This window comes from Equus przewalskii, chromosome 15, assembly GCF_037783145.1.
Source record: "Equus przewalskii isolate Varuska chromosome 15, EquPr2, whole genome shotgun sequence".
In the NCBI taxonomy this organism is placed as follows: domain Eukaryota; kingdom Metazoa; phylum Chordata; class Mammalia; order Perissodactyla; family Equidae; genus Equus; species Equus przewalskii.
This window is the reverse complement of record NC_091845.1, coordinates 34,473,308-34,496,697: the sequence shown is the minus strand read 5'-3', so window position 1 is coordinate 34,496,697 and position 23,390 is coordinate 34,473,308. Positions and strand designations below refer to the sequence as shown.

General features: G+C 40.9%; 1 protein-coding gene across 4 annotated transcripts in view; it reads left to right on the top strand.

The window, feature by feature from the left end:
• CACNA2D3 (calcium voltage-gated channel auxiliary subunit alpha2delta 3) overlaps positions 1-23,390 on the top strand; it is an 832,052-nt gene that overhangs the window by 774,242 nt on the left and 34,420 nt on the right. For all 4 annotated transcript variants that reach the window (XR_011526928.1, XM_070574989.1, XM_070574988.1 and 1 more), the window contains 4 exons: positions 4,838-4,913; positions 7,525-7,577; positions 9,656-9,711; positions 19,269-19,380. Coding sequence is in view for 3 of the 4 variants with exons in the window: in XM_070574989.1 (XP_070431090.1) it covers positions 4,838-4,913; positions 7,525-7,577; positions 9,656-9,711; positions 19,269-19,380 (297 nt within the window). In the remaining variant the exon portion in view is untranslated. The remainder of the gene's footprint in view (positions 1-4,837; positions 4,914-7,524; positions 7,578-9,655; positions 9,712-19,268; positions 19,381-23,390) is intronic.

Sequence of the window (23,390 nt, the reverse complement as noted above, 5' to 3'; positions counted from 1 at the left end):
TGTAAGAACAAGTAAGCCTTCCCAAGGCAACAATCCTTAGGCAAGAATTTCCTATGTTCCTGCTCCGTGCCCTATCTCTTGCAAGTTGAAAGCTGTCCCAGAGAACACATTTTGTAGCTCAACAAAGAACACATATTTTCACATGCTACGCTAGTGAGTCACTTTGCTTCTCGTACTTTTAGATTCAAAATTGCTTAAATGCGTCCCACGGTGGGTCTCTATGTCAAATGGCAGCCTGTCATGTTTTTAGGGCTGTATTTGCAAGCTCTAAACTGTTTCCAGATTGGTTTTCAGACAGATTGGTAAGCCAAAGTGAGCTAATCAATGAGTCCCTGCAGGTAAAGTATGTGGCTTTATGGGCACATAGTAGGTGTTTAATAAATGCTGGTCACTGAAGTTACCAACAAGCCTGAATTAGATGAACTCATGCCTTTGAAATTCAACTTTCTAATTCTTGGAAGAAATCCTTTTCTTGGTCATGATTTTTGTCTAGTTGAAAAAGAGCAGAATCAGCAAAATGGCTTTAAATAAGTGCGAATATCACGGCCTATCATCCAAGGCTCTGCTGGGTGCAGGGGGACATGAACTTGTCCAGGCTTTGAGTATCTTATTCAGAGACCAAATCTGCCTTCTGTCAAAGTTGCAGGGAGACCTGTCTGTGGAGCACAGAGATGCTAATGATAAGGTGTCGGCTGCAGCCCACAGTTGAGGGGCCTGGTGGTGATGTCATGGGGAATAAGGCATGGCATCCGTAGTAAGAATAAACTCCCACTGCTGAGGGCAGCAGCACAGCACCAGTCTTGGGCTGGGCACGATGCTCAGGGTTTATTTTAGAGCCGAATGAAAGCAGGCAATTATCGTGTTCTTTAACTATAATCAGCCGAACAGGATACAGGTAGCCACAAAATGGAGTTATTTAAAACAGTAACAAAATCACTTCAAAAAGGGTAATAATCTGGAAGTCTCTCTTTCTGCAACATCTAGTTAAAGCTGTCTAAGCGTGGAGAAGACGAGGAAGGCTTGTTTTGTAACCTTCTCGATGGCAATGGGATCAGAAAAGCTTCCCTGTGAAAGGAGAGGCAGGAACCCTGGCCTAGAGGCCACCCCAGAGCAGCTGAGCTTGGCCCCAGCACATCTAGAGCCTTTGAAAATGATCCCGGGAGAATCCTCGGCCTCCTGCCATCTGTCTGTCAGGGCGATTACCAGGGCAAGGGGCTCTCACTAGCCCAGCCTGCTGGTCCAGCCTGGCCCCGTGACCCCACAACAAGCCCCTCAGCATGGGTTGAAAGTTGATTCTAGACATTGGTTATGAGCCCTTGTCTTGGGCAGCATTTCCTGTGATATTCCAGTAAGACTCCAGGATGGGGCACAGGGGTGAATTCTAAGCAATTCCTGGAATCTATCAGAGCCTGCTCCTGAGCAGGCAGAGTGAGGTGGATTCAGCTTGGTCTCGTCTAATTCTGGCTCTGCCACTTGATAGGTGTGTGAGTTTGACCACATTATTTAGGCTGGCTGAGACTTGGTTTGGCCCTCTGTAAAATGGGGATGATTAGAATCTATCTTTTAGGGGCCAGCCCAGTGGCACGTCGGTTAAGTTCACATGTTCCGCTTCAGCGGCCTGGGGTGCGTCGGTTCGGATCCTGGGTATGGACATGGCACCGCTCATCAAGCCATGCTGTGGCAGGCGTCCCACATATAAAGTAGAGGAAGATGGGCACAGATGTTAGCTCAGGGCCAGTCTTCCTCAGCAAAAGGAGGAGGATTGACAGATGTTAGTTCAGGGCTGATCTTCAAAAAAAAAAAATCTATCTTGTAGGGCATTCTTAGAAAAGTACCTTGCTCATGCTTGCTAAATAAAGTTCATAGACTTCAGCTGTTGTTACCATGGTCCTCAGCTGCGAATCCCATGAGCAGAAGTTTCTGCATCATCTCTTGATAGCCCAGCATGGCTTCTGAAGGTGTCTTGTTCTCTAGTAACAAGTGTGAATTTTACGCTGCATCGTATGTGCCAATGAGCTAAGAAAACCAGGAGGCCTGTCTGTCCAGCCAGCTGGGTAAAGCCTGAGTCAATTCCCATTGCATTAAACACCTCCCTCATTAATTAATAATGGCAATGAAAATCAGACTAATAAATTATAACAGCAGCTGCAGCCCTGCCTTCTGTTGAATGCTTCCTCTGTACCAGGAACTGTGCCAAATGCAATACATATATAACCTCGTTTAATCCTCATGACCACCCTATACGGTAGCCATTATTCTCACCATTTTACAGATGAGGAAACTGAGGCACCAGGAGGGTAAAAAAAACCCAACATTGTGATAACTGAATAAGTTAGGATTTGAGCTCAAGTGTCACTGACTTCAAAGCTGGCGTTTTAACCATTAGGTCAAACTGCCAGTCACTTGGACCTTTGGGAATAACGTAGCTTTAAGAACCCACAATCCAACACAGAACAAAATTAGGCCTTTTGTTGTGAGGATCATAACAAGGCTAGCTCACTACATAGTATATTTTCGTATCCTTCCACATGCCTGATTATTTAAATCTTAGACCATCTCTGCGAGTTACTTTATAAGTGAGAAAATGAAGCCTCAGAAGACGGTAAGCAACTGCTCAAGATTATACCCTGGGTAACTGGCAGAGCCAACCTGGAAAACCAAGGCCATCCTGCATCCATGTCTACAAGGCTCCAAACACATGCGCGTTCCTCTCACTCTGTTCCCGCCCAAGTTCCAACTGTGGAGACAGAGTTGGGCAATAGGAAAAGGGTGAAACAGATGATAATTCTTGCCAAATCCTAGAAAGCCCTTCCAGGGGCACTTGCAGAAATCCCCAGGATGAGGACGCAGACTGTGGCATGGTGGGCCAGTGAGGGACCAATTAGAGTTGTCCACGTGGTCTGCAGTTGCTTCACGGCTGGGTTAGTGTCAGGGCTGTGTCGATGGTGAGCATTTCTGTGTGCAGTTTGTTCAGGGACTTTCCTGAGCCAGATGTTTGGCTGGTTCATGGGCTTCCCTTCTGTCTCAGTAAGCACACATTCTGTTTGAATCTGCTGTAGGGAAAAAAAGCCGGAGGACAGGGAACAAGACTAGAAGAAATGTTCTAATGAGGAAGAGGCTTTGGGAACTTGCTAGGAAATTGTGTGACCACTAGTGTCCTCTTAGGCTTTGCTGCCCAAGGATGCCTATGTGGAGGTAGTAAGGAGCTGGTTTCCGTCTCGATTTGGTCAAATGTGGGCAGTTTTCTACTTGGTACCCATTGGTGGCTCTTTGTTTAATCCATGTGTGTGATGCCTCTAACTTATTGTCTAGAGGAGGAGGAGGCCTTCACATCACATCTTGCAGTTGACTTCTTCAGTCTCAGCTGTGTCATCATCTACTCAAAATTCATGCAATCAGGCAGTCATTCATGCATTCAACCTTTTAAAACTGAATACTTACGTGCTGGGTGCTGTGCTAGGTGTTAGTGGTAGGTGTGAAACAGATCCAACAGCAGTCCTGCTGCCTGTTACTTTTATTTAGGTTCAATCTCAGCACAGCATTAAATATGCTCCATATTAAGCACTGTATCATTCTAAAAAGGGATTTCTGTGGAAAGAATTCTCTCCAGTCATTTAGAAGTTCATGTATTGCAGTGTTAACATATCACTTGGCAGCTGTTATGTAACTCAGGTTGGACTTAAGTCTCTCTCCTTTGGGGTGCCAGGAATAGTGGGAAGAGGAGCTAGAGGGAAGGAAGGAATGTGTGTCTCCTTTGGGATAAGATGTTCGTGCCAGAGGTCGGCCCCGTGGCCAAGTGGTTAAGTTGGTGTGCTCCGCTTCAGTGGCCCAGGGTTTCACCAGTTCGGATCCTGGGCACCGACAAGGCACCGCTCATCACGTCACCTTGAGGCAGCATCCCACATGCTACAACTAGAAGGACCCACAACTAAAGTATACAACTGTGTACCAGGGGGTGCTTTGGGGAGAAGAAGAAGAAGAAGAAAAAAAGATTGGCAACAGATCTTAGCACAGGTGCCAATCTTTATTTAAAAAAAAAGATGTTCGCTCCATCTAAAAGTTGTTAACTTAGTACCAGAAAGTGTCATTCTCCTTTACTTTGTAAAGTCCGTGATGGGAAATTAAAATATCTGGAACAATTATAAAGTAAAACATCTTTGCAACTGAGTGACGGTCATAACTGGAACAAGAGCTATACTTTTATCAGCAATGGAGAAAAAAATGTCCATTTTCTTGTTTTGCAAACTGTGCTGGTTTCAAAAGGAAGAATATATTCACTTTTATGGTTGTAGGAGTCAGGCGAGGGGCTTATGACCAGGGAGCCAGCTGGTTTCCAACAAATTGTCAAAGTGCTGGTCTTATCTTAGTCCAGGCCTGTTTCTCAGTGCTTGAGGGAGACAAAGGATCCTGTTGTTTCTTACCCAAAGTGGCCCTTCCCAGCTCTCCTTGACCTTGGAGACCTGGCCCAAGTGGATTCCATCCAGAGCCCAGAATCGGGTTCAGAACAGCATATTCCCTTTGGAGTATCCTGGTCCATACAAATCACCCCTGTTCAAACCAAAAACGACTGTTTTGTCAAGTTGGGGGGCTTTTCCTCCTCCCCTCCCTAGTCCAATACCTTTATTCCCCTTGTTCTTCAAGTTCCTGTCTAAGTGACATGACTGTGTCTCCAGTCCTGGACTTTGCCGTGTTCTTTGTCATCCTTCTTAGGCTGCATTTATCTGTGTTTGTCACTGCTACAATCGATGTTAGTGACCGTTCACCTTGCTGATCCACAGCCTCGTTTGGTTCTCATGTTTTCCCAGTTAATGAAGTTCCTTTCCATTCTTTCCTATAGGATTACCCTTTATGACTATCAAGCCATGTGCAGGGCCAACAAGGAGAGCAGCGATGGTGCCTATGGTCTGCTGGATGTAAGTACAGTGCAATCTCCCAGGAAACAGCTGCACATTTCTGTCTGTCTATCTCTGCGTGTGAGTGTATCTTTTTCTTCGGAATAATCAGGTTTATCTGTTTCAAAACCATGAACTTTTAAAAGTATTTCCTGCTTTTACTGGTTAAGAAAAACCGCTTCTGATTCAACCCAAATCCAGTGATTACATGAATGACAAACAGGTCTAAAGTCTTTGTTGGATTAACCCTTTTGGTGGATAGAAAAGGGGAGAAGTTTTGTTGATTCTCTCATTCTCATATAAAAGAGAATTTGGTTTTGTCAACAGAGGTCTTCCTTCTGTTTGGTAGCAGAGCTGTTAGCCTATGAACAAATTCACATTTCGATCAGATTCTCTAAGCTAAACACGCTGCCGCTGAGTTTCAACGTCATGTCCCTGGAGCTGGTTCCATACATGATGATGTCCCAGTTGAGGATCAGTCAACATAGCTATCGTATCACTAGAAACTGGCTTTCAGACCGCCAGAAATTAACTGTTTTAATTTACTCCCAGTTAAAAGATATAATTTACAGTGTGCAAGCAATGTAAGTTTGGCCACCAATAACTTGAAAACACAGAAAAAATAGATATAGATACTTCAATATAGTCCAGCACGTGTATAAATATCACCCTTACATGTTATCATTTTTTAAATTCTAAAAATTAAACCTAAAATTTGGTTTGAAACACAAAATTTGAGAGCCATTTTGGCTTTAAAATATAAATATACACCTTCTCATTTGCAAATGTAAGCTCTTTCAAGGGGATTATTTAAAAACCGAATATTTAACATGGTTCTCCTACACTGAGGGAACAAGAAATGATTTGGAGCTGGGAAATTTCTGAGATGCAACTGGAACTAAGAGTTGGACATTTTGAAAAATACAGCTTTTTAGTGACAATCAACACATCTTTCCAAAGCCGACTTCCTAACCTTAGCATGCTATTTCCAGGCTTAAAATGTTCCCAAGATATGTTTTCATCATTAGGCTTAAAAGCTCAATGGCTTTACCCTTCTGAATGATAATATGCATTTAAAGTTGTAATCCGTATTTACATAATCCCTTTGTTCACCCGTATATCAAACCAGTGTCTGGCTGGAATGCTTGAGTGCCCTTTCCCCTGGCCTCAGGGTGAGCTGCCCCTGTGCCCACCCTGCCCCACTTCCAAAGCCTCTTTAATCCCTTTATTCATTCTCTCCTCCCTCAGAGCCACACTACCAAGGACCACTGAAATATCACTACCCATCCCAGCAGGTACAAAGACTCAGAACGGTCCTGTGGTCTGACCCTCCCGGTCTTTTTTAAAGAAAGATGATTATTTTTCAAGCCATAAGAAATGGAATGGCAAAACCACAGGACTGCAAGTTTGCATTTGCTTTTAGTAAATAGTTAATCGTTCACATCCTTATCTGACCCTAATCTTGCGGGCCCTGTGATTCGGGTAATGATGTTGACACACTTAGTCAAATCAGAGAGAGAGGCAGTCTGAACTCTGGGTGGGCTGGGAGTAACCCCAGTGGATTTTTGTTGTTGTTCTGTTCATTTACTGGCTGGCTGGAAACAGGGAAGTTTCAAGAATGGTTAAGGGTATTTAAATTGGCTCTTGTTTTGTTTAAATCTAGATAATCTCCCCATTCCTAGTTCTAGTCCTTATCAACAAAATGGTCACAGGTAGGATTAAGCAGCCATCCCTTCATAAACGAGGATTTGGCGTTTGAATTCTCTGATACCTAAATGCAACCACAAAAGGTTCTGAGATTTTTCTAGAGCTGCCATCTGGGGCCCGGGCTTTGCCAATGTCATTGCCTGTCTCTCAGGTCCACCCACCACTCACATATCTGGCATACCTGGGTACAAAGAATCGACTGAGGGGGAGACTTGGTTTTTTCCAGAATTCAGGAAATTGAATTATCCACATAGGAAATATCACAGAGTAAACAATCCAACTGCTTTTTTTAATTAAAATATTCTGAAATAAAGATTAGGCTGTCAATGCCTTCTTTTATGGAGTGAAGGGGATTTTCTGCAAGGAAAAAAATCACATGTTTATATGGTTATCATTTTTTCAAGTCCAAATATGTAAGTGTGAGAAAAGACAGCTTAAATCCTACATAATTCATGGGCAGCATTAAAATCAAGTATATGCAATATTTGCTTCTTTCAGTGAATGACATACAGTGATGGGGAACAGGGAATCACCTTTGCAACAGGCAGCCCTGTGAATTACCATTTGAAATTAGTTACATGATTCGAGCCCCTCAGCATTAGGCTGCAAAATATTAGCCCCTGGAGGGTAAAGGTTTAAGCATCGTTTGCTGAACTTCCTTTTTCCTCCCAGAGATAACCCCATATTAGATCATGTTTATTTTCCTTGTAAATCACATCACACTACAGGGGAGTTCAAAGTTTTAAATGTTAGTTTTGGGATACAGTATCCAACCATTTTCTTCTTTTAGCTAGAGCTTCACTGTTTTTTAACATGATATCAATCTCTCTAGAAGAATAACATTGTCTTTATGTAAAGCCTTGAGTTAAACTACCAATTTTATATGTGATACATTGTTTTTAATGAACTGAATTCTTCTCTTCAGCCTTATAATGCCTTCCTTGCTGCAGTAAAATGGATAATGACAGAACTTGTCTTGTAAGTACAATTTGCTGCATTTTTAAAAAGTTTTATTGCTTTTCTTTTTGAATTATAAAGTGGATTGGGAGACTGTGTTTCATGCTTTCAGTAACCATTAGATTCATAATACCCATTGAACATCTTGAAATATTGAACATTGAGACCAAAAATGATCTTTTATTAAGTTATTCATGGTCACTGCTTATGCCCTTATGTCATTGTTTCGCAGACTAACAGCTTGCAATACACAAACCAAATTTATTTATTGTGGTTACTGTTAAATTTAACATAGATGTCAGGCTGTTTTTAATGCAGCCTGGGTGGGCTGTGGTCAAAAGAACAAATTACCAGGGCTGTCCACTGTGTTGCTTCGGATGTCTCAGCTTGTGCAAGAAGCGGGGCGCTGTACAGGAGTGGGCCAGGGGCTGGGGGGTTTTCTCAGGTGTGATTTCATTGTTTATCCTGTCAAATTATGGTCCTGTTTGGAGGGTGCTGGATGGATCTGTGACTTAGGTCAAACTTGAAATGACACAAAGATGAAAGTCTTGACTTCCAGACAAAATATTGGACACAAGAAACAGTGTGTCACACAAAAGGCAGGAATTCCATGGACAAGCGTGGAAACCAGATCGTTCAAGCTGCACCAAGCTCTCTCATTCTTATTTTCCCCATTAAGGCTCCAGTTCTGTGGGTTTAAGGCAGATTTCTTGCCATTTGGTGAACAGACTTTGTCTTCTTTATTGCTTCAATATAATCTATTAACTTAATATTATAATTTGAAGTGGGAAGTAAGTTTTACATATATATGAGACGGAAAAGACAGTATCAGATAATAGTGGGATTCGGATTGAGAGTGAGCTGCTAGACATAGTAGCCACGAGCCTGAAAAGGAAATGACTGAATTTTGATCTATTTCCATTCATTTGGAGGATGGTTTATATTGCTTTTGCATTCGTTGAGACATTTGATTTTTTTTTTTTTTTTTTTTGAGGAAGATTAGCCCTGAGCTAACTACTGCCAGTCCTCCTCTTTTTGCTGAGGAAGCCTGGCCCTGAGCTACCATCCGTGCCCATCTTCCTCCACTTTATATGTGGGATGCCTACCACAGCATGGCTTGCCAAGTGGTGCCATGTCCGCACCTGGGATCCAAACCAGCGAACCCCAGGCCACTGAGAAGCGGAACGTGCGAACTTAACCGCTGCGCCACGGGCTGGCCCCATAGATTATTATCACCCGTGGCCTATACGGGGATCAAACCCGCGACCTTTGTGTTATTAGCACCATGCTCCAACCAACTAAGCTAACCGGCCACTAGAAAATTTGGATTTTTATGAAGTTGCATTGTGGCATAATTTCATAAAGTGAAGTTTGTTCCATCTGCCTTTACACACACACAGCTGAACAAGTTTGTGTTACAGTATAAAATTTGAATACTGCTTTTGTTACTGCCAATCATAGTCTAGGTAGAGAATATCCTATTTGTATTTCTGACCCTAGGCAGAGGAAGCCCTTTAGCAGTTGACTTTTTACTATGGACTCAGACTATAACTAGAAAACTATTTCTTCTTGTAAAGCAGGGTATTTCTTAAAAGAGTCCTTGATACTAGGTAAACCTGATTTCAGAGTGTGGCTGGCATTGGTGATAAAATAGCCTTTCACAAGTAAGATAAAGCCCAGTGAAAATTCAGTGGTAACTGAACCAACCATGTTACTATCTCCAGATTGTGATGTCATTCTTTCAAGTGAGGTGAGCAATGCTGAACAACACAGAATGTCGCTGTTCTGGGGCTGGCCCGGTGGCGCAGCAGTTAAGTGCACATGTACCACTTTTGCCACCCAGGGTTCATCGGTTCCGATCCTGGGTGCGGACATGGCACCGTTTGGCACACTATGCTGTGGTAGGCATCCCACATATAAAGTAGAGGAAGATGGGCATGAATGTTAGCTCAGGGCCAGTCTTCCTCAGCGAAAAGAGGAGGATTGGCAGCAGTTAGCTCAGGGCTAATCTTCCTCAAAAAAAAAAAAAAAAAAAAGTCGCTGTTCTGTTCAGGGTGTGGATGACCTAGTAACATTGGGCTTTTCCATCACCTGTTTAGGTTCCTGGTGGAATTTAACCTCTGCAGTTGGTGGCACTCAGATATAACAGCTAAAGGTAAGCAGCAACTGGTTTCTGTTTCCTGGCTCAGAGCGATAAATCCTGGGTCACTGGTACTTTTCATCAAGGACGTGCTCACATAAAACTACCCGGGACGAAGTGATGATTTTTCATCTCTGTCAGCAAAAGGCACCCTTTGTGCTAACTAACTGCAGCGCTGTTCCGTCTGACAAAAGTTCCACAGGCTTCATTCAGCCCGTGTTCAATGTACACTTTGACCTGTTTCCTTAATTAAGGCTTTGAGGTCATACATTGCACAGGTGAATTCTTCACAAAGCTCCTGGGCAGTGCTAAAAATCTAAGGGAGACAGACACGTTACCTTTCTCAGGCTGAATGAATGGATAACCACTCTGATGTTTTGTTGTATAATTACCCTCATAAAATATAAATCCTATAATATTACTTTCCCTCCTCAAAAGCAGTTAATGATTTGAGCAGTAATTAGTAGAAATGCTTAGAGGCATGAGTTGTGGAGTTAGGTCAGTATGGGTTTGGGTTCTGGCTCCGAGGTTTGGCCTTTGACAAGTTAGCTGATCTTTTCCAGGCTCCGTTTCCCCATAGTAAGCAAAATGGGGAAAATAAATAATATTAATCTTCTATCATTTGTGTGTGTCTGCATGTGTGTATTTAATGATGAGATAAATCATGTTGTATGCTGAACACAGTGACTGGAATATAGGAAGTCCTCAAAAAATGGCAGCTGTAATTAATTCACAATAGTGGTGATGACATTGTTGGCCACGACAATGATGAACAGTCGAGTCCCCATGCCCTACAGAACCAAAGCTCTTTAATGAGAGTCGCTTCCAGCTGTCTGCCCCGTCTGTTCAGTCACTTGTTTCTCAGATGCTCTCTGCTCTTTATTCCTGTCATGCTTTCATTCGTGTCCATTTAGTTTAACTGGGATACCAAGGACTAGCAGACTGCTGCTATTATTATTATTATTTTTTAAACTATCCATCATTTAAAAAGAGGTAGATTAGTAATGTATCAGCATTCCCCCAGGGGCTGGATTCCCTCAATTGTCTCAGGAAGAATTAGCACCATTTCCTTCTTGCCTCTGTCCGGGTCAGCTCACACATTCCTCCAGCTCTTCTGCACTCTCATTGCCTCCCTTTCTTTGTTTCAGAGTAAACTAGAATTTCTTGATGGCAGGTGCTACGTCTTAACCATCGTTATCCCTTAAGCACCTGAGTGGTGATTAATACATTGTAGATGGTCCATTTTTGCTTACTAAATACCCTCACAAATCTTTCTTTTGGCGGGGATGGCTATAAGGGTCGCTGTTGTCATAGCTTTGTAACTCAAAAATTGGTCCATTTTGCTTAAATTCTGGAACTCACTCGTTTCTTGTTAGAGTGTAAGTTGGAGCAACATCTGCAGAGAGTCTATGCATGCGTGTGCCTGCATGGAGTGGCCTCTGATCCTTGTGTTCAGAGTTGGCTCTATCCTGGGAAGCTAACAGCCCAGTGGAACAGGACCCGAATGCTCTGTTTCATCCACATACACGCTGTCCTTAGGCTGTGGGCTCAATCCTTGCCCCTTCCTGCTAGGTTTGCACCAGTTTTGAATGACAGTGAGTGCCCATAATCCCACTTCTAAAAATGTAGCCTAAGGGAAAAAAACTGAGACAGGAACAAAGGATTCTATGACAGGATAATCATCACCACGGATTTTATGATTGCAAATGCTGATAACTCTTAAATGATGAACAATAGGAGCATTTAAATATAAATTATAGCCCATCCACAGAAAGGCATGGGAGACATTTTAACAAGATTCTGTTTTTGAAAACTTTTTTTAAATGAGATACAGCTGATATATAACATTATATTAATTTCAGGTATACAATGTAATGTTTCAATATTTGTATATATTGTGAAATGATCTCCATGGTAAGTCTATTTAATATTCATCATCATACATAGTTACAAATTTTTTTCTTGTGATGAGAACTTTTAAGATCTACTCTCTCAGCAACTTTCAAATATACAATACACTATCATTAACTATAGTCACCATGCTATACATTACATCTTATGACTTCTTTTGTAACTAGAAGTTTCTACCTTTTGACCTCCTTCACCCATTTTGCCTACCCTTCACCCCCACGTCTGGCAACCACAAATCTGTTCTTTGTATCTATGAGTTTGTGGAGGTTTTTTGAGGAAGATTAGCCCTGAGCTAACATCTGCTGCCAATCCTCCTCTTTTTTTTCCTGAGGAACACTGGCCCTGAGCTAATATCCATGCCCATCTTCCTCTACTTTATATGTGGGATGCCTGCCACAGCACGGCGTGCCAAGCAGTGCCACATCCGCACCCGGGATCCGAACTGGCAAACCCTGGGCTGCGGAATCGGAATGTGTGAACTTAATCACTGTGCCACTGGGCCGGCCCGGAGTTCGTGTTTTTTGTATTTTGGGTTTTTTTAGATTCTACATATAAGTGAGATCATATGATATTTGTCTTACTCTATCTGATTTATTTCACTTAGCATAAGACCCTCAAGGTCCACCCATGTTGTCACAAAGAGTGAGACTTTCTTCTTTCATAAGGCTCAATAATATGCCATTGTGTGTTTGTGTGTATATATATATACACACATACCACATTTTCTTTATCTGTTCATGTGTCGATGGACACTCAGGATGCTTCCATGTCTTGGCTGTTATATGTAATGCTGCCATGAACATGGGGATGCAGATATCTTTTTGCGTTAGTGTTTTCTTTTTCTCCAGATGTATATCCAGAAGTGGAAATGTTGGATCATGGTAGTTCTCTTTTTAATTTTTTGAGGAACCTCCACATTGTTTTCCATAGTGGCTGCACCAATTTACATTTCTACCAACAGTGCACAAGGGTTTCCAATTCTCCACATCCTCACCAGCACTTGTTATTTCTTGTCTTTTTGATAATAGCCATCCTAACAGGTGTGAGGTAATATCTCATTGTGATTTTGATTTACATTTCTCCAATGATTAGTGATGTTGAGCATATTTTCATGTACCTGTTGGCCATCTGTATGCCTTCTTTGGAATCTGAAAACTTTTTAACAAGGTACAAAATTCTCATAAAGTTAAGTAATATAGCAAGAAAAACAATATATAAAACTGTATATACCCACCAAAAAAATCCAGTGATGGGGCAAAGGAGGCTGAGGAATTAAATAGGGTCGATAATCAGTAATGGCCAATGGGGAATCAGTAAGCAGAGACCAAAATATGAATTAGGAGAGAAGACTATCCTGTCCGCAAGGGAAAATTTTACCTAGAGTGTGAACCTGCTTTTGTTTAAAATTGCACGTAATTTGAAAAAGAGAGATGAGAAGGAACCTACTAAATGGGTGCTTGTCACCTTTTTCTATTTTCTTTTCTTTGACCAGCTTTTCCACATTTTACTATTAGAGGTGAAGAAGATAAATGAGATTAAAAGAGAGAAAAAGAATAAAGGTCAATAGCGGCCAAGAGAATGGATTGGAAGTCAGTGAAATGGCTGCTGTTTCTGCAGCACCAGTCCTGGGGACGAATCGCTGCTCCTTCCCAGTCAGGCTTTAAGCTCTGGGAGCCTGGAGAGGCTGCTTTGCCTGGAATATTGAGCACCCTGGCTTTGGAGCCATGCCTCCTTCCTCTGCTGCTTGCTGGCTGTGAGGCTCTGGGCATGTCACTTGGTCTCTCTGGCCTTTGGATTCCTTGTTTGTCAATGGAGATAACAACAGACATAATGTGGTTGTGAGAAATGAATTAAACAGTGTGTGCAAAGCCCATGTGCGAGACATGGCACAGAGCAGAGGCTCCACTCACGGGCCGGGGGGGGCGGAGGGGGCGGTGCGGGGGAGGAAAGGCAGTGCTCACCTTTTGAGTGGTGGTGGGTTTTTTTAGCTGATACGTCTGGCTCTTTCTTGAGTGTGCTCAGTGCCGAGGGCAGCAGGCTGGTCATCTTCAGGGTTTACTTTTTGGCATTCCTCTTCACGGCCGTGTGTCTACCCACCTCTGGCTGAGGGGCTTCAGTGGTGAGCGTGAGGATGCCCACTCCTTCATGCCCATCTCCATTCCCTCCTCCCCCATTGTCGCCTTGGCCTGCTGCCCTTCCCCATGGCCTGCTGCCACAGGTATCTGCCCACACTCTTGTTCCGGTCCTTCACATTTGACACTTAGTTGTTAGGGTTTTGTTGAGTGCCTGTCACTGGGATCTTTACTTAGACCAGTGTTTTGCAACCAGGGGGGAATTTTGCCTGCCAGGGGTCACTACAATGTCTTGAGACATTTTTGGTGGTCACAACTTGGGGTGGGAGAGTGCTCCTGGCATCCGGTGGGTAGAAGTTAGGGATGCGGCTAAGCATCTTACAACACACAAGAGGTGGCCCCTCCGAACAAAGAATTATCTGACTCAAAATGTCAATAGTGCCACTATTGAGAAACTCTGGTGTAGACTGAGGGGTGTAGGGTAGGAGAGATGAATAAGGAAGGAGAATATGGACTTTGCACTCCTGATGGTTACAGAAACTGGTGAAGCTTCCCATTCTGAAACTCCACGTCCCCTCTCCTGCTTCCCCCTCCCCACCTGGAACAACAGTGGACAAAATGTTACCTAAGAGGAATAATGCGATGCTTCAGCTCTCTTGTTTTCTGTCTTAGGAAGCTTTTACTCTAATAGATAATTCCAAGTCATCTCCACACTTGGAGACCTTCTTCACACAGACCGTGCAAAGAACTTGTCAAATAATTATATTGTCAACACGTGGTGTGGCAATATATAGTGCTTTTCCATTTCACAGTGCTTCAGATCCCTTCAACATGCCAAAGGAGTAGGGACTGCTAGAATTTGTCACTAAACCTCTCTGAGGCACCTAAATCAGACAGCTAATAGATATTGGGCTCAGACCTAAACCCAAACCTGCCGCCTCAGCTAGAGAATGGTGAGGGATGCAGCTGCCCTTCTTTGAGCCTCGGGTTGAGTTGGTTCTGCATATGAATTGTCTCATTCAGGCCTACAGCCCTCTGCTGGACAGCCCTATGACTTTTTCCACTTTATAGTTGAAGAAACTGAATCAAATGGGAGTGAATGAACTCACTCATGGGGCTGCTATCATCTGGATATCTTTGTTAAATGTAAATGTAAATCTTAGATCCAATGTAAGGAGAGAAAACTTTCAAGCACCATAATGATATTGACTTGCAAGGTTTCTTCGTTCTAAATTTACCATTCCCTTACTAGATAAAGACCCTGAGCTGAGACATACGTCTTTGTTTAGCTAAAAATGGAATCCATAATTACACTGTTTATCTGCTTCATTTCCTTGATGAAGGGGACTGTGGAAGCCCATTTCTGCTTGATTATCACAAAGGTATCATTTTGGCGAAGTTGCACAAAGAGAATGGAGCTTGCTGGCACCCGGTTATGAATGGGGGTGCATTCACAGAGACAAAAGAAGAGGAAAGCTTTTCAGATGGCAACTCTATTCATTCCCAATTGTCTGCACATAATTACTGTGAACTCAAGTCAGTTATTCTCATCAGGGACATTTGTTGCTAAGGGAAAATTAAAGAAATTCAATTGTGTGGATGCTCCATTGGGTGCTTCATTGTGAGTGAGTGATAGGTCATGGTGGCTTCAGCTTGAGACATCCAGCATAAGTGGGGTGGGAGGCAGAGCAGTGTAATGGCAAAGAGTGTAGGCGACAGAATGTGACACCCTCCTGGGTGTATCTGGGCTCTACCACTTATAATAACAGTGTGACTTTGGGAAAGATCTTCATTTCTCTGAGCTTTACTTTCTTCACATGTAAAGTAGGAGAGCAGCAGGGCCTCACTCACTGCGTGGTGGTAAGGATTCCGTCCACGCAAAGGGCCTAGCATGGTGTTTGGTATAAAGGAAGTGCTTAGTGAGGATTGGCTGCGAAGGTGGTGGAGGTTTTGCTGTTAACATAAATGATGATCGTGGCGAGTCACTTTCTGTGGGACTCAAGGCAGGCTATCTCTGCTTTCTGAACCTCAGTTTTCCCTTCTGGAAAAAAATCAGTCTAGCTGAGCTCCATGATCCTTGTGTACCTACACCTTTGTAAGACAGTGAGTTTTAAATGCCTAGGAGTTAAAACAGTACCCATTAGATCGCTGGCAGCCTTAGTTATTGGTTTGAAATTCCATAAACAGTAATGACTGGCAAATATATGTGGTGTTTTCCATAGCGCTCCAGACAAAGAAAGGTTTTCATAATAAACCATGTTATTTTAGATTAAATGTGGCCATGGCTTTATATGATAATTTCTGTGTTTCCCAAAAGCGCATCAAGCAACTTTCAGCCAATCTATAGCTGTGCTGCAAATAGACTCAATGGGTTATCAACACATCAAATGGGTGCCCTACGATTGTCAAAGGAGCAAGAATTTCATCTCCAGAAAGGATCAGAGCCAAATGAGTCTCGCCATTGAGAGAACTGGACTCATTCCATTGCGTCTGGGCCCAGACAATTAGAATTAGAGATGGTGCAATTGTTGGGCTTATTAAGTCACGTGTGCAGCCTCTTTCAGCCTGCCCCCAAAGACCTTTCTTCCTTTCCTTCATTGGCAAAACCTCACAGAGCAGTTAAATATATATGTGCTGGAGCCAGGCAGCCCAAGTTCAAATTTTGGCTCTGCCACATACTCACTGGGTGATGGGGCAGTTTACTCAGTCCTCTCCTCCATTCGCTAACCCTCAACACAGAGATAACAACTCTTCCTCCCTCATAGTTTCTTTTTTCATTTTGTCATGTTTTACTGTTAAATTAATACATGCAAAGCAGAACAGCATCTGGCACATAGTAATTTCTTAATAAATTTAGCTGCCACCATCGTTACATTATTATATGCCATCTGCATGTTTGTGCTATATGCACTTATGATCTGTGCTTTTATTTACTTAATCTTTATTTCTCTTTGACTGACTCACTCTTTGGCATTTAAATAAGTAAATGTTAAGAGGAAGCTTCTCACCTTGAAGGTCCACATCGCTTGCTGCACAGAGTAATCAATTGTGACAACAGGAGCCAGGGAAGCAGTGTCACCAAATGGTAGCCAGATACTCTGAGCTTTGTATTTGGCCTCCTGAGGTTTAAGCAGAGAAGAACAAATGAAAGAAAAATGAAAATGAAAGAAAGATAGTCAAAATTTCCTAGGATTAAACAAAGACTTCCTCCCGACAAAAACAGGGTCATTGAAAAAGAGCTGGGAAAGGAATGGTGTTCCCACCCAATTCCTACCAAGCCCTCTCTGTGTTGTTACCATTGGGCCTGGGCCACCTAAAACCAACCTTCCACCTGAAGCCAGGCAATTTGTCATTAGGGACTGAGATTCTCACATTTCCTTTGTCTGTTTTATTTTCCTGAAATGTGCCATTCAGGAGAAGTATTGGTTTTTTCAGCAAGCATGTAATGACACTTCCTATGAGCTAGCACTGCAGGGCACAGGGGACAGACAGTGTCTGGGACCTGGCCCTTTGGGAGCATGACAGCGATCAGCACTGGACCAGGAGGAGTCAGGAGTCAGGGTGGCAGCCAAAAAGCAATGGCTCAAAAGGCCAACAGTTGAGGATTCAATGAAATAACATGGGTAGAAGAAGTCATGGTAGCAGTGTGCACCTACACTTAAATAGCACTCATAATATACCAGCCACTTCCCATGTATTAACTCATTTGGTCCTCAAACAACCGTGTGAGGTTGGTACTGTTATTCTCATTTTGCATTTGAGGACACTAAGGTGTAGAAGGTTAAAAGCTCACCTGATGTCACACAGCAATGGCAGAATTCACAACTCCCAGTGTTTGTGCTCTGGGCTACTACGCAATTAGCCCAACTCCTGACATGTAGAGATAACACTCTTTAACAACTAGCGTTTCATGAAGGCTGTGTGTGTGTGCACACATGTGTGAAAGTGTGCATAGGTGTCACTCCGTTAAGAGCTGTAGATGCTTTAGTCCATTTATTCCTCAGAACAACCCTGTGAGTTAGAATGGGCGTCTCCCCTTAATGTCAGTGACCAGTTCCTGGAAATCACATTATGCATTAAAAAAGCTGATTGAATCCACTTCCTTTTTGTTTTAAATAAGAAAAATTACAATGCAGTATGCTTCAACCCCAAACCCTCAATCAATTTCCTCAAATTAAAGCTCAGTAAAAAGGCTATATATTAAAAGCAATCACGTTAGGATATAAATGCTTAGAACATGGCTTCTTGATCATCTAACAATTATCTGGTTGTTACCAAACAGATGTTTTGTATTCAATCGCCCTGTGATGGCTCCCTTAATGCCAGCAGCCTCTTGGGTGATGGTCCACAAAACATCGACCCATGGCTCAGACCTCCCACCGGTTGTATTTGGAATATAACTTGAGACTTTGTCCAAACATCATTTTCTCAAAATCCTATTGAGTTTTGGAGTTGAAAATGTAAATTATATATTATATATAAAAATATATACTTAAAAATGTATATTTGTATTTCTGTATAAACATCAGCCAAAAACTTTGTATGAAGTTTGGGCATTGGAAACCTACAAGCGTTCTACTGGGAAAATGTTAATGAGCAGACCTGTGAAGACATGTGTACTACTAGCATCTCCATTTTACAGATGAGAATACTGAGCATTAGCTAGAAGCAATGGAGCAGGGATTCATAACCCAAGCTTCTCTGACTTCACCCTTAACCACGATGCTATAGTATCTGTCATCATTGTCATGATCATCATTTTAATGTCATAATGGCTTCATTAGAATGCTAGCATTGTTTTTGTTGTTGTTTTTGCTATTATTGTTATTAATTGACATTTACTTAGTACTGCTTGTGTTGCAGGTACTGTACTAAGTATTCAACTTATATTGTTTCATTTACTTCTCACATCAACTTCTGATAGAACTATATCATCTCCCTTTTACAAATTTAAAAAATTGAGGCTTAGAGAGGTTTTAGAACTTGCTCACTGGATATAACTTGTTTCAATTATTTAATCAACCACCAGACCCTTACCAAGTGCCTCCTCTGGACTCATCCACGTACCAGGTTATTTAGTGCTGTATTACTGGACAAGGAACTTCATAATAGTAGGATTAGGTTCATGGCTGTGGTTCAAAGACATTACATATTTTACTATTCCATATTTCAATTTTGTTTCTGTAATAAAACCATGTAATTGTATCATGACCTTTGTCTCACCCTAAATAATATGGTGTAACTTATATTTTCTACATTTATTCAGATACACATATGTGTTGTTGCTATGTTCAAGTAAGTCTGAGGTCAGAGACCTGGTGGCTGACGTTATCCCAGAAAGTAGAATTCTTGTGATGCATAAATGATAGTTGATCAAGCCAACACAACTGCTGGAGGAATTATAGCTTATAGAGTTGCTTGGCAGATGAAATCACTTGACTAATTAGAAAATAATGCATTATGCTGTGCCTAGAAAAATCACAGGGCAGCAGGAGCGGAACTGCGTTCTGAGTTACTGTGAGCTGCCAGTCACAATAAAGCCTGTGCCTTGTGTTCCTTATCGTTTTTTTTTTTTCCTTATCCCTACAGCCCAGAAATTGAAGCAGACCTTGGAGCCTTGTGATACTGAATATCCAGCGTTTGTCTCTGAGCGCACCATCAAGGAAACCTCAGGGAACATTGCTTGCGAAGACTGCTCCAAGTAAGTGTCCCCTCCCCTCTCTGCTCAGGATAGAACTTTCCCAGATGCGCCAGCGACTGGCGTGCACGCAATCACATGGAGAGATGGAAACATGGCTGCCCTCTTGTGTGAGGAAGTATTTCCATCATCTTGGAAGAAACACCACTTGGCTTTCTTAGATCATTTAGAGTTTGGGAAGTGTTCAAAATGCATGAAAATACATCCTAGAACATAGGCGATTTTTAGTCCAGTTTTTGGACAGTCGGAATAAGCCCTAATGGGTGTTTTCCCAATTGACAGTTGGCAATTTCAGCTATGGGTTTGAGCAAAGTCCTTAGGTGTCTTTATCGAAGGCGCTAAGCCTTCAGGATTCACCGAAATCTGACATATTGGAAATAATTTCGTGGTGGCTTAATATGAGTTTCCCTGATTACTAATGAGGTTGGGTCTCTTTTACTGGTTTTATTGGTTATTTGGGTGGGGTTTCTGGCCTCTTCATTCCTGTTGGCAGTTCTCTGTTGGGTGGTGAATCTATTCTTACTGATTGGGGTGTTCTTTCTATGTCTCAGGTATGGTTTCTTTGCAGTGCTAAGCTTTGTGTATGTCTTCCTATTCCTTTGTCTGTCCCTTCACTTTTTGTGCATGTCTTTAGATGCACAGACATTTCCCTTTGCTTTTATTTTAATATAGTCTAATTTATTCCTCTTTTCTTCTTTGATTTGTGTATTTTGTACCTTGTTTAAGAAACTAGTCTCTGCCCTAATGTCATAATTATATTCTCATATATTTTCATTCTCAATACTTTAAAATGTTGCCTTTCACATTTAGGACTTTAATCCCACTGGAATCTACTTTTATGAGTGGCAGAGATAGGGTCTAATTTGGTCCTTTTCCATGTAGTTGGCCCGTTAATCAGCACTTTTTATCAAATAGTCTTCATTTTCCAATTTATGAGTTCCCATCTATATGCAGATCTGTTTCCAGGTTTTGTGGTTTGCCAATACCTATGTCAACATGATATCTCTTTAATTATTATAACTGTATACAATGAGTTGATATTTAAGAGAACAGACATTCTTTCCTTATTTTCTTTCTAAATCTTCTTGGCTATTCTTGCCTCTTTACTCTTTCATGTTAATTTTGGAATCAGCTTATTAATTGCCATGAATTATTCTATGGTTTTGATTAAAATTGCTGCAAGTTATATATTAATTTGAAGATAATTGCTATCTTTTATGATATTGGAACTTCCCACTTACAAACTAAGTATATCTCTTTATTTACATGCCTTTCAATATAGTTTTATAATTTTATGTCAGATTTATACCTAGACAGCTTATAGTTTTTCTTGCTATCAGAAAGGGCATATTTAAAACTGCATTTGCTAATTGGTAATTTTGAGTGTATGAGAGCATCACTGATTTTTGTGTATTAAATGTCTTGTATCCACTTGCTAACTGCTTTTCTAGATTTAATAGTTTTGTGTCTGGATTCTCTTCATACACAGTAATATCATTTGTGAAAATTTTTCTTTCCAATCTCCATACTCAATTATTGTTTTATTGCACTGGACTTCTGACACATTGTTGAATAGAAGCAGTGAGAGAAGACAATTGTGTCTTCTTCCTAATTTAAAGGGATTGCTTCTAATAACTTCATGTTAAGTATGTTTGCTATAGAATTTTTAAAATTGTAGTAAAATATAAATAATATAAAATTTACCATTATAACTATTTTTAAGTGTACAATTCAAGGGCATTAAGTACATTCACAATGTTGTGCAACCATAACTATTATCCATTTTCTAAATTGCTGTAAGTTTTTGGTAGTTAACTATTTATTAAGTTAAAGAAAACCTTTCAAGAGTGTTTTTTGCTGCTGTTGTTAGTGTTTGAAACTTGAATGGATGTTGAATTTTATCAAAAAAATTTTTTACATCTATTATGAAAATAATTTTAATTTGTTAACTTGAGGTACATTGATATAATTTTTAAAAATTTCAAATCCTGAATTGTATCAATATACTATAAATATCTTTAAGAGTAGATGGGCTGTCTAATGTGAAAATGTATTTGCTTTGCCAGGATAGACTTTGGTTGTCATGATTACAAAAAACAAAAAACAAAAATCGTATTACTAGATTCATTTGCTCGTCTTGCATTGTGAACGTTTGCATCTGTGCTCAGAAAGGAGGGTGGGCTGTACTCGTCCTTTCTTGTACTGTCATTTGGCTTTGCTATTAAGGTCATTTTATTGTCACAAAATTACTTGGAGGGTTTTCCTTCTTTCTGTAATATCATTAACATTTTGTATCAGATTAAATGATCTGTTTCTTGTAGGTTTGGTAAAGCTTACCCATAAAACTACCAGTGACTGATGGGCTTTTGTTTATTTATTTGTTTGTGTGTGTAAGTAAATTTTCAACTGCTGAATTAGTTTCTTCAGTGGTTAGAGATCTCTTTGGAATTTCCGTATCTTTTTGAAATAATTTTGGTGATTATATTTCTTAGAGCATTGCCTATTTCATCTTGCTTTTCAAGTTTATTGCGTGCCTGTGTTAATAGTGTTCTCTTTTGATTAAAAATGCTATCATATTTGTGACTTTGCCCCTTTTTAAATCGATCTCCCTCTCCCTCCTCCTCTCTTTCCCCTCCCTCCATCTCTGTCTAACTCTCTCCCTCCCACCCTCCCATGTGTCCCCCTTGCGTCTCTCCCTCCCTCTCTCTCTATACCCGAAGAGATGTTTTTTTGTTTTTCTTTCCAAAGAACCGTTATTTAGTTTGTCTGTCTCTCTCTGTTGTTTCTTTGATATGCTATTTCATTTATTTTGCTCCTATCTGTATTATTACCTTTCTTCTATGGTGTTGGTGTTTACGCTATTTTTTATTTTCTAACATTCTGTGTTTGATGCTTAGCCTTTTCAACTTCATTCATATATGTTAGAGTGAGATATATATAATTTCTTTCTGCCTTCCAGTTTATCTCCATAATTTTTTTAAATATGTAGGGCTTTCATTATTATTCAACTCTAACAATTTTATTTTTTTTCTTTGTTTGTTTGTTTGAGGAAGATTAGCCCTGAGCTAACTACTGCCAATCCTCCTCTTTTTTCTGAGAAAGACTGGCCCTGAGCTAACATCCATGCCCATCTTCCTCTACTTTATATGTGGATGCCTACCACAGCATGGCTTTTGCCAAGCTGTGCCGTGTCCGCACCCGGGATCTGAACTGGCGAACACCGGGCCACTGAGAAGCAGAACATGTGAACTTAACTGCTGCGCCACCGGGCCAGCCCTGACAGTTTTCAAATTTCCCAATTTTTTTGATCTGTAAATATTTAAACAGCATTTTAAGATTTCCTAATATATGAGTTTTGAGGCTATCTTTTTTTTTATTATTGATGTCTAATTAAATGACATTATGGTCTGTATAGCATGTATGTTTTAGTGTGTGGGGAGTCTTGCTTTGTATTCTAGTACTTGTCCATGTGTTTTTGAAGGAAGTTTCATTCTCTAATAGCTGGGTAGAGGATTAATATATTTTAATATATTAATATATCTATTGGCTCAAGTGTGTTAATTGTGTTTCAAACTTCTCTTATTTTATTTTTATTTTTTGGTCTATTTTAGATATCAGTTAATCTCTTACCAGGCTTAGGGATTTTTCAGCTACTTCATGTCATTCGATTCATTTTTCTCTCTATATTTTGAAGCTATATTACCACGGACAGCTCTGTTCATGATGGGTATAGCTTCCTAACATGTTATTCCTTTCATCACTGGGCAATAACCCTCTTTACATGAAAGTGCTTTATGTTTTAATATCTACCTTGTTTGCTAATGCCATAAATATAGTAGTTATTCTTTTGGTAATATTTTTAGGGATATTTTCCCCCTTCCCTCCATTTTCAACTCTTTTTTGTCATTTTTTGTTAGGACTTTGACCTATAAATAGAATAGAAGTGAATTTGAAATTTTCATTACCTCTATTATTGGTGGATTTAATCTTTTAAAATTTATTCTGCTTACCAA